The sequence below is a fragment of the Tachyglossus aculeatus genome, chromosome 9 (genome assembly GCF_015852505.1).
Source record: "Tachyglossus aculeatus isolate mTacAcu1 chromosome 9, mTacAcu1.pri, whole genome shotgun sequence".
NCBI classification, from domain to species: Eukaryota; Metazoa; Chordata; class Mammalia; order Monotremata; family Tachyglossidae; genus Tachyglossus; species Tachyglossus aculeatus.
Window position 1 is genome coordinate 23,685,293 of NC_052074.1, and position 16,067 is coordinate 23,701,359.

The following is a 16,067-nucleotide window of genomic DNA, read 5'->3' on the forward strand; positions in this document are numbered from 1 at the left end:
CTGTTTGATGGACTGAATGACTGAGAACCTGCGTGGAGCAGTTAATTCTAGTGCTCCCTCGCCCCTGCCGACAGAGTTCCCGCCGGGGAGCTGACTGCAGCGAGCAAACAGGGGTTTTTGCGGTAAATCAGGACGGCTGAACCCCCCCAGGATCTCCCCACCACATCTGTATCCACTTCGCTCCTGACCCGGGAGACGCAATCTATAGGTTCTCAGTAGAGATTAGAAGAAGCAATGGGAGATCACTCAATCAATCAATCGTATTTATTGAGCGCTTACTGTGTGCAGAGCACTGTACTAAGCGCTTGGGAAGTACAAGCTGGCAACATATAGAGACAGTCCCTACCCAACAGTGGGCTCATGAGCAGAAGAGGAGTAAGAGGACACAGTAAAGCGCTCGATAAATAGGACCGGTTGATGGGTTGACGGGGAAAAGGGGTAAAGTACAAAGAACCAGGAAGAGAGGGCTGGATGTGGGTCGGAGGGGCGCCCAAAAGAGCCGGGGCGCGGCCCGGATTCTCTTACCTTCATCCAGCATTTCTCCAAAAGGTTGCTGGCCCCGCCAACGGCTCCGGGGTCCCGCACTTTGAGGTAACAGTCGACAGCCCGGTTGTAGTCCCCGGCCTGCTCCCACTGTCGGGCCTGCTCCACAAGCCCCTCCAGGCCCCTGTTGCGGGGGACAGAAGGCCGCAGGCTCGGGCCAGGGGACGGGCTAGTGGTGGTCATGGGCTGTGGGGGGGAGTTCTCCGCGGTAAATCCCCAGATCCCGACAGTGTCCTCCAGGCCCTTGTGTGTTGACAGAAGGCCGCGGTCTTTGGCCAGGGGATGGGCTAGTGGAGGACGGTGGCCTGAGAGCCCAGACGACCCTCCCCAACAGGCCATTTTCTCACGGCCACCTCTGGGTCCCCATCTTCCTCCCCATTCTTTGGACTCCCTCGCCTAATAATAACAATTATGGTGTTTGTTAAGCGCTTACTCTGTGTCAGGTACTGTTTTAAGCGCTGGGGTGGGCACAAGAAAATCGGGCTGGACACAGTCCCTGTCCCACGTGGGGCTCATGATCTTCATCCCCGTTTTAAGGTAACTGAGGCCCAGAAAAGTCAAGTGACTCGCCCCAGGTCACACAGCAGGCCCGTGGCGGAACGGGGATTAGAACCCACGCCCTTCTGACTCTCAGGCCTAGGGCTCCAACCACTAGGCCACGCTGCCTCACCTACCGGCCTCCCTTCTTGGTGGCCTCTCGCTCGTACTCCTCCTGTAAAGCTTCCAGCTGGCCCGGGACGTAGTCCTTGCAGATGCGGAGAGCGTCGCTCCAGAGCCCGGCTTCCTGCTCAGGGTGGACGGGGAGAAGTCCGAGCCCGTTAACCGGGAGGGATTTAGCCGACCACCCTCCGGTCCCCTGCCGCCCTGCAGTACCCGCAAGTCATCCCAGGTCTCCGGGCCCTCCGCTTCCCCGCGCCCACGTCCCTCTCCTCTCCCCACCCTGCCCCTTCCAGCCTGTCCCGCTGACTGCCCCGGCCTCCCGTTCTCCCACCTTGTAGTAGGTGAGGGCCAGGCCAGGCCTCTGGGCCTGCAGGAGCAGCCCTTCGGCTCTCTGAAAGTCCTTCTCCGCCAAGGCTGCCTGGGCCTGTTCCACCAACACCTTCGAGATGCTCTCCGGGTCGTGAGCCTCGGCCACACGCTGTGCCGCCTCCCAGTCCTGGTTGTGGATGAACCTGCCCCGCAACGTGCCCCCGCCCGTGTTGGGAGGGAAAACGAGGCCAACGGCAAGAGAGGGAAGACGGGGGGCACGGGGATGGGAAGGGGAGGAGAGAAAGGAGGAGGGGAGGGGAGAAGGGAAGAAAGGGGAGAGGAGGGAAAGGAGGCCCCATTTTTGTGAAAGGGATAAATGGGCAGAAGCCATGTGAGTGAGGGGAGCAACCTGTCCGTATGAGATGAAGGGACCAGTTGCCGGGGGCGAGGTTGGGAAGTGGAAGGAAATCTGGGAGCCCTCGGAGATCTAGGGGAATCACTTACATGAGCACGGCTTCTTTGGGTTTTCCAGCTCGGATGAACTCGGCTTCAGCTTCTTCAAACTTGCCCTATAGGAGGGGTGGGGGAAGGTGGGGAGAAGGCCATGAGGTGGGGGCTGGTGGGTCCAGGGCGGAGGGGGGATTGGGGCTGGGCAGAGAGGGAACAGGGTCCATACCTCATCCTCTAGGAACATGGCATATTTGAGGTGAATCTCTGGCGTTCTGTGCTTAAGGGCAAGCCGGGTGATATCAAAAGCAAAATCAAAGGAGCTGGAACAGAGATGGAGCGGGTGAGGGGGGCACGCGCCGCAACTCTTCTTTTCGCAAACCCACGGAGAGGGAGACGGAAGCAAAGAGACAGAGCGAAAGGAGAAAGAGGTAGCTAGAAGAGACAGCTGGGAACAGAAGGATGGAGAGACAAAAAGATACCAAAAGAGAGAATGAAAAAGAATACAGAGGAAAAAAACAAACAAGAGGAGATGGTACTTTTCTGGGTTCAACACAACTCTGTCATTGAGACTGATCAGTGTCCCCGGGAGGAAGGAAGGACTAAGGTTGGAGAGATTCAGCTGCCTCAATTTCTGCCCCCTTCTTCCCCCTTCTTTGGGTTTCCCAGTCCCTGTCCCACGTGAGGCTCACAGTCTTAATTTCTTGCTCATACCCTCCCTCCTGTCTGGAACCTCCTCCTGCTTCACGTAGGGCAGATTACTGCTTTCTACATCTTCAGAGCTCTCCTGAAATCACATCTCCTCCCTGATTGACTTTTATTCTCCCCAACTTTATATCCCAACTGCTGCTCAGCATTTCCGTGCCACCAAGGCAACATGGATACTTACAAACAGCCAGGAGCAGTTAAAGTTTCGTTATACTTTATTACTTCCTCCTAGCCCTAACTGATTTTCGTGTCTGCCTCCTCCCCTACATTGCAAATTCCTCGGAGGCAGGAACTCTCCCAAATGTTCAGTACAGTGCTCAGCACAAAGTAGATGCTCAATAAATACCCTGACGGATTGATTGAAGCTTATCCTGTTGTACTCCGCAGGCAGCTCATTTTCCAGGGCTTTCATTGGTAACTCCATAGAGTGCCTTGTGGAGTTAAATAAATGTTTTAAACCGCGGAGTTTAAAGCTCAGGGCACAGACCCAGAAGTCGGAGGACCTGGGTTCTATTCTGGCTCTGCCACTTGCCTGCTGTGAGACCTTGGGCAAGTCACTTAACGGCTCTGTGCCTCAGTTTCCTCCTCTGTAAAATGGGGGTCAACTATCTGTTCTGCCTCCTACTTAGACTGGGGCTCCATGTGGGGCAGGGACTGCATCTGACCTGGTCTTCTTCTAACTACCCCAGCGCTTAGTACAGTGCTTCATCAGTCAATAAATGGCATGTACTGGGCACCTTCTGTGCGCAGAGCACTGTACCGAGCGACTGAGAGAGTACAATACAACAGAGTTGGCAGACACTTTCCCTATCTGCTAGGACAGTCTAGAGGGGCTTGATGCACAGTAAGTACTTAACAAATATAACAATTATTAATATCAAAAACGCTTAACAAATGCCATTTTTATTATAATTGTCATTGTTATTATTACCCCCGCAGCCTCTTGACGACGGACCCGGGACCCTGCTGACCCCCGCAGTTCTTCTGACTCTCCCTCCCCTCGATAGCCTTCTGACACCTCATTTCTTTTTAAGGTATCTGTCAGGCGCTTACTAGGTACCAGGCGCCGTACTGGCCGCAGGGATAGATACAGGCTAATCGGGTTGGATGCGGTCCATGTCCCACATGGGGCCCAAGGTCTCCATCCCCACTTTCCAGATGAGGTTAACTGAGACACACATTCCCTTAATTTCTATTAAGTGGCGGTCACACAGCAGACAAGTGGCGGAGCCGGGATTGGATTGCAGGTCCTTCTCACTCCCAGGCCCGTGCTCTACCCATTAAGCCACACTGCTTCTCTACCTAGGACTGTGGGCTTTGCGTCGCTCCCTCCCTGCCTCCCATCCCAACAGCCTCCCCACTTTTCACCTCTGACTCCGTGTCCTTTCATTTTTTCCCAACCTCTATCTGGGATCTTTTTGATCGCTTGGGAAGTCCAAGTTGGCAACATATAGAGACAGTCCCTACCCAACAGTGGGCTCACAGTCTAAAAGGGGGAGACAGAGAACAAAACCAAACATACCAACAAAATAAAATAAATAGAATAGATATGTCCAAGTTGCCAACTTGTACTTCCCAAGTGCTTAGTACAGTGCTCTGCACACAGTAAGCGCTCAATAAATACAACTGATTAATTGATTGATTGATTGACTTCCAGGGGCTCTCCAACCCTATTCAACTCTCTCCTTCTCTGATCTTTTCCCCACTCCTGGCCCCACTTTCTGTTTCCTGACTTTGTACGTATTTACTATTCTATTTATTTTGTCAATGATGAGCATCTAGCTTTACTTCTATTTATTCTGATGACTCGACACCTGTCCACGTTTTGTTTTGTCGTCTGTCTCCCCCTTCTAGACTGTGAGCCCGTTGTTGGGTGGGGACCGTCTCTACATGTTGCCAACTTGTACTTCCCGAGCGCTTAGTACAGTGCTCTGCACACAGTAAGCGCTCAATAAATACGATTCAATGAATGAATGAATGACCTGTGGATCTTTTCCCCATCAAGGTTCTGTAATCCCCTGGGCTTTCTTTTGTAGCTAAGAGAGAACCAACCCCACAGCACTTATGTTCCTATCTGTAATTTATTTATTTATATTAATGTCTGTCTCCCCTCTAGACTGTAAGCTCATCGTGGGCAGGGAACGTGTCTGTTTATTGTTGTATTGTACTATCCCAAGGGCTTAGCGCAGCATTCTGCACACAGTGAGTGCTCAATAAATATGGTGGAATGAATGAATTAGGTAGAGACCTCCATCTCACCATCCGGACGTCTTACCTATACTGTTGAGAAGCACCACCCAGAATCAATCGATCAAACGTAGTTTTTGAGCGCTTGCTGTGGGCAGAGCACTGTAATAATAATAATTAATGGCATTTATTAAGCGCTTACTATGTGCAAAGCACTGTTCTAAGCGCTGGGGAGGTTACAAGATGATCAGGTTCTCCCACGGGGGGGCTCACAGTCTTAATCCCCATTTTCCAGATGAGGGAACTGAAGCACAGAGAAGTTAAGTGACTTGCCCAAAGTCACACAGCTGACAATTGGCGGAGCCGGGATTTGAACCCATGACCTCTGACTCCAAAGCCCGGGCTCGTTCCACGGAGCCACGCTGCTTCTCTACTGTACTGAGCACTCGGGAGAGGACGTTATAACAGAGTTAAACCTCCCGGCAATCTGAATGATCCGATCTTACTCTGAATAACTTTGCAGACGAAAGCTCAATTTGCCTTTGGAGGCAACAGGGTCAAACTCCAGGTATGAGTTTGAAAGTGAGTGGCTTCAGGCAGGCCTGGCCCAGCCCCACCTGCTTGCCTTCTCCCTGCCGTATTCCCTATTCCTCCTCCTTGCCCCAGTTTATCAGCAGCGTCACCGACCCCACCCTCTGTTAGTATCAGATGGGTTGGGAGAAACAGCCAAAGCCAGAAAGCCTGCCCTCACCACCTCTCTCACAAACATAGATAAACGCACTTCAAAAACACCATGTCCCATTCCTTCCGGCTAGGAGATCAGTATGACACTTTTTATGACAAAGTACATTTCAAATGAAACTTTTTCGGGTGAAGGGAAGCCAGAACTGGCTTTTATTATGAGGAAAGTTGGGACAAAACTCCTGTCCCTTATCGTCTGGGGAGGGATCACCTCCTCATTCAGATCCGATCGATTGAAATAATAATAAGAATAATAATATTGAAACCCACATGCTTATTCTTTAATACGTTTCCAGGACTGTTTTCTCCATAGGACAGTTCTAAGAATTCTTTAGCCAAAGCATAGTGACTGCCTGGGTCCACAAAACCTCTCACCCTTACTCTGTAACCTTTGGCCCCCTTCCTTTCCGATTCTCATTTTTTTTTTCTATTTTCCAGAGACAAACGTGGACAATATTTTTGTAGTGATGAGACCCTACCCTGTGGAGATGTGCTTGTTTATTTACTACTGTCCAGCTTTAATGGGTGCCCTTCGGTGAACAATACTCTGCGTTCGCCCTGCCTATGCTCCATAATTTTGGAGACTTCAATCATGTCATCTTTCGGCCTTCGTCTTTCCCGATTCAGAAGTGCTAAATCTTTTCGGTCACTTTTACAGAAAGCTGTTCCAGCCCTTTGATCGTTCAATTAACCTTGGCTGTTTCCCTTTCTATCTTCCTTATGACTACTAATAATAAATGATAGTTTTGGGATTTGTTTAGCGCTTACTATTTTCCAAGCACTTGGGTTGATATAAGATAAGCACTTAGTACAGTGCTCTGCACACAGTAAGCGCTCAATAAATACGATTGATGATAATCAGGTCAGGCTCAGCCCCTGTCCCATAAGAGTACTTAATGGAGATCGTGATTCCTTTTTTTTTCCTGTATTTTTTTGGTGTTTATTAAATGTTTATTCTGTGTCAAGTGCTCTTCAAAGCTCTGGGGGTAGATACAAGTTAGTCTGGCCAGAGACAACCCCTGTCTAAGTCTAAGTAGGAAGAAGAACAAGTGTTGAATTCCCATTTTACAGACGAGAAAACTGAGGTCCAGAGAAGTGACTGCAGGTATGTAATAATAATAATAACGTTGGTATTTGTTAAGCGCTTGCTATTTGCCAAGCACTGTTCTAAGCGCTGGGAGGGATACAAGGTAATCAAGGTTGTCCCACGTGGGGCTCACAGTCTTCATCCCCATTTTCCAGATGAGGGAACTGAGGCCCAGAGAAGTGAAGTGACTTGCCCAAAGTCACACAGCTGACAAGCGGCGGAGCAGGGATTCGAACCCAGGTCCTCTGACTCCCGGGCTCCACCCACAAAACCATGCTGCTTCTCTATTTAGATTTAATGGTTCAATGACCCTATTGATTCAATGGAGAAACAGCATGGCCTCTTGGACGGATCACAGGCCCGGGAAGCAGAAGGAACTGGGTTCTAATCCCGGCATTGCCACGTGTCTGCTATGTGACCTTGGGAAAGTCACTTCTCTGTGCCTCAGTTACCTCATCTGTAAAATGGGGAATAAGACTGTGAGCCCCATTTGGGACACAGACTGTGTCCCACCTAATTAGACCCTAGGGCTCAGTACAGTGTCTGGCACCTAGTAAGAGCTTAGAAGCAGCGTGGCTCAGTGGGAAGAGCCCGGTCTTTGGAGCCAGAGGTCATGGGTTCAAATCCCGGCTCCGCCACTTGTCAGCTGCGTGACTTTGGGCAAGTCACTTCACTTCTCTGGGCCTCAGTTACCTCATCTGGGAAATGGGGATTAAGACCGTGAGCCCCCCGGGGGACAACCTGATCACCTTGTAACCTCCCTGGCACTTAGAACAGTGCTTTGCACATAGTAAGCGCTTAATAAATGCCATCATGATTATTATTACTATTATCTGTAACATGGGGATGGTGAAGACTGTGAGCCCACCGTGGTACAACCTGATCACCTTGTAACCTCCCCAGAGCTTAGAACAGTGCTTTGCATATAGTAACCGCTTAATAATCAATCAATCAATCGTATTTATTGAGTGCTTACTGTGTGCAGAGCACTGTACTAAGCGCTTGGGAAGTACAAGTTGGCAACATATAGAGACAGTCCCTACCCAACAGCGGGCTCACAGTCTAAAAATGCCATCATCGTTATTATTATTATTATTACCGAATGCCAGGGTAAAAAAAGAAAATGGATGCTCTGCACACAGTAAGTGCTCTATAAATACGACTGAATGAATGAATGAATTTCCAAGGTGTAGGAACAACCAGGCCTGCACCTGATTCCAGAAAAGGAAACCTAGGGCACATTCCACAGGCTGGCCACAGGCCTCCTCCTCCCGCCTTCCTACAAATCTCCTCCCTGAAACGTTGGCAGAGAAGTCAGCAGGATCTAGTGGAAAGAGCTCTGGCCCGGGAATCAGAGGACCTGGATTCTAATCCCGGCCCCGCTGCTCACCTGCTGTGTGACCTAGCCACTTCCCTCTCCGTGCCTGCTCCCTCACCTGCAAAATGGTGAGTCAATGCCTGTTCTTATAATAATCAGGATGCCGGAGGGAATGGAGAGGTGTCTCTGGCTTCTCTCGGCCGCCGCGTCCTTCACCCCGTCCTAGCCGCAGCCTGCCACTACCGGTGAGAGGCTTTCTGAAGTGCTCCAGTGGGACCAAAGAGATCTGAGGCAGGAGCTGAAGTAGTCCATCTATTTGCTCTGTTCTCCCAGGGGGGCTCTCCCTCGTTGCTGGGGTCTTGGGACAAGCAGCTCCAGGGAAAGCCGCCCCCACCCCCCAACCCCAGGCGAGGGACAGGGCTTGGGGCTCACCAGTTCTCAACCGCGTGGTCCACCGCGGTCTCCAGGAGTCCCAGCTTGTTGAGAAGCCGCACGGCAGCCTCCCCTCCTAGGCTTTTGGCCCACAGAAAGGCCACGTGCTTGTGAGCGACTGCCCCGCCGTAGGCCTTAGCCACCTGAAAGGGCACAGAGAGGTCCAGTGTCTACCAGCCCCAAGTCCCCAGGGCCAAGGATCACCCGACTTCTGGCCCCCGAACTGCCACTGCGGGTCACGGAGCCTGCTTTGGGGGTCAGAGAAGCCCCCCGGCTACCTGCTGGGGGCAGGGGCTGGAGGGAAAGGAGTAGGAGGCAGGTGACTGGAATCCTTACCCGGAAGGCTTCTTCCCAAAGTCCACTGGCCCGGTACATATTCACCGTTGCCTTCCACTCCTGAGCCTCCAGGTAGTGATATTCGGCTTCCTGAAGGTGGCCCTCGGCCTCCAGCTCCTGGGCGAAGAGGGTCGGGGGTAGCCAGAACGGAGGCTAGCGAGGCCGGGAGGGGAAGGCGTCGGGGGGTGGTGGGCCCGACTCACCTTGCCCAGGTGCCGGTGGGTGTCGCTCAGCAGGTCCGGGTGGTGCTTCCCCACCAGGCGGATCATGTCGTCGTACAGTCTGTGCTTTTTCAACATGGTGATGGCCAGATCCGGCTCGTCCACCGTCACGTACAGTCTGGCGGGACGGGCGGGACCTCAGGTCCCGCTGCCCTCCCAGAAGGTCTGCCTCCTCCAACGGACGGCCTGGGGGGTTGGCCCCATTCTGCCCGCCGGGGGGAAGGAGGCTGGGGCGGGCAGGGGACCCCCGAGGCACCCTGAGCTCTTCCCCGCATCCCCACCACATCGCCCTTCCCTGCCTATTCCATTCGGCAAGAGGAGAAAGAAGGGTGGAGTGAAGGGGAAGGAACCCTTATCTCCAGACGCCACGTTTCTCCTTCTCCTCTAGCACTTTCCTCCTCTCCCTCCCTGCCCAAGGATCTTACCTTTCCGCCTCTCTGAACTTGCCCTGCTTTTCCATCTCCTGGGCCTGGGTGATATACAGCACAGACACATCTTCTGGCCTCATGCACTTAGTCGCCAGCTAACCAGACAGACAACGCCGATTAGAGCCTCGTCGGCCCCATTAATGCCACTTAGGGATTGGGGAGTGACAAACACAGTGGGGGCTAGGTAGCCCCTCACACCCTTAATGGATAAAGCCAGGAGGCTTTATGGATACATCTGTAATATTAATGAGCGCTGGGGTAATCAGGTTGTCCCACGTGCGGCTCACAGCCTTAATCCCCATTTTACAGATGGGGCACAGAGAATAATAATAATAATAATGGTATTTGTTAAGCGCTTACTATGCGCAAAGCACTGTTCTAAGCACTGTTAAGTGACTTGCCCAAAGTCTCACGTCACTACACCTCGTGGCTTGCAAAATCCCAGGCTAATATTAATAACAGTCTTGGATCCCAAACCAGGTGGATTAATAATTATGACTAATATAATTTTGGCATCTGTTACGCACTTACTATGTGTGTCAAACACCGTTCTAAGTGCCGGGGTAGGTAGCGGGTCGCCCACATTCCCTGTCCCACATGGGGCTCACAGTCTAAGTAGGAGGTATTGAATCCCCATTTTAGGGTTGAGGAAATCGAGGCACGGCAAGCAAGGATCTAGGTCCTCCGGCTTCCATTAGGCCAAGCCGTTCTCTTCAACAACCAAGTCAGACTGGGGAAATCCTGCTGTTGCCTTAAGACTGTACAGCCCGGCAGACCCCGGGGAAATTGGGTGGGGAGGGCGAGCAGGGCAGGGATTTCCTGTCATTCCAAGACCCAACGGGTCAATTCAGGACTAAAGAAACTAAGGGCCACAGGAGTGGCACGAGGGAGCTCGTGTCTTCATACTCTACAATTTTTTCCCCTCTGTAATTTATTTTAATGTCTGTCTGTCCCTCCAGTTTGTAAACTCTTTGTGGGCAGGGAACAGGTCTACCAACTCTGTCGCACTGTACTCTCCCAAGCGCTCGGTACAGTGCTCTGCAGACAGTAAGCACTCAATAAATAACCACTGATTGACCGCAGTCCTTCCTCCCTTGGCAATCAGGATTAGGAGGCTGTCCCAATCCCAGCCCAGAAGCCTCCCCGGGTACTACCCAACGTCCGGCAACCGCGGTGACGTGGTGACAGTGGCTATAATAATAATAATAATGGCATTTATTAAGCGCTGGGGAAGATTACAAGGTGGTCAGGTTGTCCCACGGGGGGCTCACAGTCTTCACCCCCATTTTACAGATGAGGTAACTGAGGCTCAGAGAAGTTAAATGGCTACGGCATCATCGTCGCCATCATCATCATCCTCAGCGACTGTCTGCTGAGCGGAGAACGCTAGGCGGACATATAGAAGAACAGGCGTAGTCTGCCGTTCTCCAAGCGTTATCCCTGCATTTACCCTGCTAGAATGGAACGACTCATCTCCAGGGATCCTGGCTGGTGGATACGGTCGGTAGCTTTGGGCCACGGGGCTCAAGGAGTGGGGGGCTCTTCTCCTCACCCTGCCCCACTCTCCCTACTCCAAGACAAAAAGGGGTCGCTCGAGGGGGTTCAGAGCCAATCGGCTCAGTGCGGCCTCACCCCGGAGACAGACAGGAAAGCGGTGGAAGTCAAGAACTTCTGCTCCCTAAAATCCCCACCCCTGAGAGCTCCCCTATGTGGTTCTGCCCCAGTAGCCCTTAATCTGGTCCTTCCCTCAAGGAGTTTACAATCTAATCGAGGAGACAGAACCCAGAACAAGAATCAACGGGCCAACGCAGCCCACGATTACCGGAATACCTCATCGGCTCCATCCTTGATCTCACCTTATGTGCTTGCTCCCAGAGTCCGGCCTGAGTGTACATGTCGATGGCATCCTTTGTTCGGTCTCCCTTGATGAACAGCGCTTCTGCTATCTGAGGGAGGGAGGGAGGGACGGAGGGATGGAGAGACAAGGGGAAGGGTTACATCTCTTCACGCTACTGAAGGTTTGTCTCGTCTTTCATTTGGTAGTAGCTCTTACTGGCCATTCTTCGAAGGGCAGTCTTCCCACCTGAAACTCCTAAGGGGGTTGCTGATTGACAGGCATCATTCTAGCTAGGTATTTTTAGGGACCAGTACACACTTCCTACTAGGAAATCATTTTCTCACCTCAAATTCCTGCAGGGATGCATAGTGCTGGGCTACACGGGGATAGTACTTGGCAGCTGTGCTCTGGTCCTGCAGATCCAGGATATAAACAGCCTTCTTCCACTGTCGGGCCCCCAGGGCGGCCTCGATCGCCTTGATAGAGCACCTTGTGTTGCGGGGGGAAGAGATATCGATATAAGGCCCATTGCATAGAACACAGGCCTGGGAGCCAGAGTGGTGTGTGACCTTGGGCAAGTCACTTTACTGCGCTGCAGGATGGGAATTCGATACCTGTCCTCCCTCCTACTTAAACTGGAAGTCCCCATATGCATCCAGCCCGATTAACTCGTATATATCCCAGCACCTAGAAAAGTGCTTGACATGTAGTAAGTGCTTAACAGACACCATAAAAAAAAAAAGAATGGTGATCACCATTAAGTACTGTGCTAAACACCAGGAGAGATGCAATCCAATCCAGTCAGACCCAATCCCCGTTCCACGTGGGGCTAAGGGAGAGGGAGAACAGCTATTTATTTTATTAATGATGTGTATATAGCTATAATTCTATTTATTCTGATTGTATTAGCACCTGTCTACATGTTTTGCTTTGTTGTCTGTCTCCCACTTCTAGCCTGTAAGCCTACTGTCGGGTAGGGACTGTCTCTATATGTTGCCGATATGTACTTTCCAAGCACTTACACAGTAGCTCTGTACACAGTAGACTGGAAGTCATCATCATCATCAATCGTATTTATTGAGTGCTTACTGTGTGCAGAGCACTGTACTAAGCGCTTGGGAAGTACAAATTGGCAACATAAGTCCCCATATGCATCCAGCCCTATTAACTTGTATATATCCCAGCATCTAGAAAAGTGCTTGACATGTAATAAGTGCTTAATGGACACCATAAAAAAAAAAAAAAGAATGGTGATCACCATTAAGTACTGTGCTAAACACCGGGTGGGAGGGGGATGCAATCCAATCCAGTCAGACCCAGTCCCTGTTCCACATAGAGCTAAGGGAGAGGGAGAATGGCTACTTAATCCCCATTTTACAGATGAGGAACCTAAGGCCCAGAGAGATTACTGATTTGTCTGAAGTCACACGGCAGGGCAGTGGCGGAGCTGGGACTAAAACCGGGTTCTCTTGATCCCAAGTCTCGGGCTCTTTCCGTTAGGCCACCACGCTGCCTCCCTAATGTCAGGAGGGGCTACAGGTGGAGCAACAACAGGGCTCAGAGTCCAAGGGCAAGAGCCAAGAGTCATGAGGACATGGGGCAAAAAAGAGCCTGACGGGAGAGGGGGAATTCCACCCACATCCACTCTCACACTCCCTCATTCCCCCTTCTGCTTCCAGGCCCTTATTCCTCTTTTGACTCGTGTCTCAAAACGACGGCAAGACAAAGGTTTACCCCCTGAAGCTGAAAGAGTGTAGGAACAAACAAATGAAACACATCTTCACACAGAGGGGAGTAAACATCATCACGGGAAGTTGTTCGGGCTGAAGACGTCAGTAGGGTCAAGAAGGATTTGGAGAAATTCATGGACAAGAGGTTCACGATGAGTGACTAAAAGGAAAGGTAGGGGTGCAGAGGGAACACTTGAGGAATTTTGGTAGTTCATCCCTAACCAATGGGAGGGATACGAGGACACATTTTCTCCAAGAGTCCCGTTGCCGGTAGTGGAGGTAGAATCCTGCCCTGGATGGGTCACTGCGGTCCCTGGATGCACCTGCTCTTAGGTCCTGGGCTCTTTGCCCTGGTCAGGGCCCTTCCTACCTGGCTTCGATGTAGTGGTTGATGGCGGCGTCCAGTTGCTTCTGCTGCACCAGGTGGTCTCCCCATCCTTCCTCCAACCGCACCACCTCAGCTGGGAACGTCACCCGGGCCAGCTCCACCGCTGCCGGCCACAGAAAAGAACCCAGCTCAGAATCCAGCCTCGGTTCTCAGGCTCAGCCTTCACGGCACTGTTTGAACACTCGCTGGAGACAGAGTGCTCTATTGGGGGGATTGCGGAAGGAGGGAGGTGGCTTTTTAGGAGGGACCCGGTTTGGTGAAGCTGACGGGGAGGGAGTTCCAGGCTGGGCGGAGCAGGGGGGTGGAGCAGCACGAGGCAAGGGGTGGGGTGATGGAAAATGGAGGCCGAAATGGACAGGTAGAAGTGGAGGGGCAGGGGAAATCTAACGCCAACCTTCTCACTGTACCTCGATCTCAACTATCTCGCCGCCGACCTCTCGCCCACATCCTGCCTCTGACTTGGAACGCCTTCCCTCTTCACAGGTGACAGACAGTTATTCTCCCAACTAAGCCCTCCTTTCCTCTTTCCCCCTCCCTTCTGCATCACCTTGACTTTGCTCCCTTTACTCATTCCCCCCTCCCAGCCCCACAGCACTTACGCATATATTATAGTTTTATTTATTTATAGTAATGTCTGTCTCCCAGTCTAGACTAAAGCTCACTGTAGCCAGGGAATGCGTCTGTTATGTTGCTATACTGGTCTCTCTCAAGCTTAGTACAGTGCTCTGCACACAGTAAGCACTCACTAAATAAGACTGACAACCAAGCCGGAGGGTCGATCAAATAGGAAGTGGAGAGTGAAAGGGAGAGGAGGCTGGGAGGGAAAGGAAGGAAGGTCCCAAACTGGGGAAAGGGGTCTCCAGGATGAGGCTGGGGTTGGGAAATGGTGGCTGGTACCTTTCATGAAAGCGCTGCCCTTACAGTAGCACTCAAGGGCTCTTTGGGGATTCCGGATCTTCTCAAACAGATCTCCTGCCTGTGTGCACATGCAATGTCAGGGCAGGGACATTGGAAAGTAAAGACTGACCGCCCCACTTGTACATCACCTCGGCGATTCTCTCTCTCCCCTCCGCAACCTTGTCCAGCCCCACACCCCAAATCCATACAGTCTTAGCTGGGTGCCCAGGCTCACGCCGATGTAAACAGAGTGATGATAACAGTAGTAGTGACAATAATTGTGGTACTTGTTAAGCATCTACTGTGTGCCGTGCACTGAACTACGCGATAGGGTAGAGACGAGACAATCCAGTAGGATACCGTTCCTGTCCCGCTTGAGGTTCTCAGTCTAGCGGGGAGGGAGGACAGATATTAAATCCCCGTTTTACAGATGAGGAAACAGAAGCAGCGTGGCTCAGTGGAAAGAGCACGGGCTTGGAAGTCAAGAGGTCATGGGTTCAAACCTCGGCTCCGCCAACTGTCAGCTGTGTGACCTTGGGCAAGTCACTTAGCTTCTCTGTGCCTCAGTTCCCTCGTCTGTAAAATGGGGATGAAGACTGTGAGCGCCCCGTGGGACAACCCGATCACCTTGTATCCTCCCCAGCGCGTAGAACAGTGCTTTGCACAAAGTACGCGCTTACAAATACCATCATTATTATGATTACGAAGTTAAGGTCACATAGCAGGCAAATTCATGGCTGGGATTAGAACCGAGGTCCTCTGATTCTCAGGCCCGTGCTCTATCCACTCGGCTGTGCTGCTTCTCCGGAAGCAGCGGCTACGGGAGCTGGGGGGTGGAACGCGGCTTCCGTCATCGCGCTACTCCTTCGCGAGGGGAGAAGCCCACTGCCCCATCGGCTCGGTGAGGGTGGAGGCTGAGGGCCTGAGGGGAATTAGGCAGTTAGGCTCACCCGTTCGTACAGCTCTCCCTTGATGAGGGCTGAGGTGATGTGTCCCACCAGCTCAGTATTGGCCAGGAGCTCCTCGTGGGCCAGTGCCAGGCGGGCGGCTTTGGCCGGGAGCCCGGCCTTGAGGTAGAGGCTAACGGCTGCCAGCCCGTCCCCCTGGCTCTCCTGCAGTTCCCCGGCCTGTTCTTCTTGCTGCGTTTCCATCAGCCAGTTGTAATAGCCCCGACGCAACTTCTCCAAGGCAGGGTGGCCCTAGGGATGGAAACAAGGGGGGGGGGCGTGTGGTAAATGTGGGCGGCACGCTGTTGATGCAGGGGGGATTTTTTTTTCCCCTGCCCTTGTCACCGTGTGACAATAACTGCACCCTACCCATCACCATACCCATTCCCGCCCTCACCCTCCCACCCCGCAGCTCCCAGTTCTGCCCTCGTCCCCCTCTCCACTCCCCCCATCTTACCTCCTTCCCTTCCCCACAGCACTTGTATAGATGCATATATGTTTGTACATTTTTATTATCTATTTATTTATTTTACTTGTACCTATCTATTCTATTTATTTTATTTTGTTAGTATGTTTGGTTTTGTTCTCTGTCTCCCCTCCTAGACTGTGAGCCCACTGCTGGGTAGGGACTGTCTCTATATGTTGCCAGCTTGTACTTCCCAAGCGCTTAGTACAGTGCTCTGCACACCGTAAGCGCTCAATAAATATGATTGATTGAATGATTGATTGCCCTCCTGGTCGTCTGGCCCAGAAAGGAAGGAATGCTCTAAAAGAAGGAGGAGGATTCTTATTCTACACTCGTCACTTTTTTTGTTCGCTTGGTCTCCCTCAGTAGATTATAAACAAAAGAC

General features: G+C 51.9%; 1 protein-coding gene across 1 annotated transcript in view; it reads right to left on the reverse strand.

Annotated features, from left to right (window-relative positions):
* IFT172 (intraflagellar transport 172) overlaps positions 1–16,067 on the reverse strand; it is a 45,531-nt gene that overhangs the window by 6,486 nt on the left and 22,978 nt on the right. The window contains exons 22-35 of the mRNA XM_038751175.1: positions 15,220–15,468; positions 14,270–14,348; positions 13,355–13,475; positions 11,599–11,743; positions 11,274–11,363; positions 9,415–9,512; positions 8,972–9,107; positions 8,769–8,885; positions 8,433–8,575; positions 2,189–2,282; positions 2,017–2,081; positions 1,535–1,715; positions 1,218–1,327; positions 526–667 (exon numbers count right to left, since the gene is read on the reverse strand). Coding sequence (XP_038607103.1) covers positions 526–667; positions 1,218–1,327; positions 1,535–1,715; positions 2,017–2,081; positions 2,189–2,282; positions 8,433–8,575; positions 8,769–8,885; positions 8,972–9,107; positions 9,415–9,512; positions 11,274–11,363; positions 11,599–11,743; positions 13,355–13,475; positions 14,270–14,348; positions 15,220–15,468 — 1,770 coding nt within the window. The remainder of the gene's footprint in view (positions 1–525; positions 668–1,217; positions 1,328–1,534; positions 1,716–2,016; positions 2,082–2,188; positions 2,283–8,432; positions 8,576–8,768; positions 8,886–8,971; positions 9,108–9,414; positions 9,513–11,273; positions 11,364–11,598; positions 11,744–13,354; positions 13,476–14,269; positions 14,349–15,219; positions 15,469–16,067) is intronic.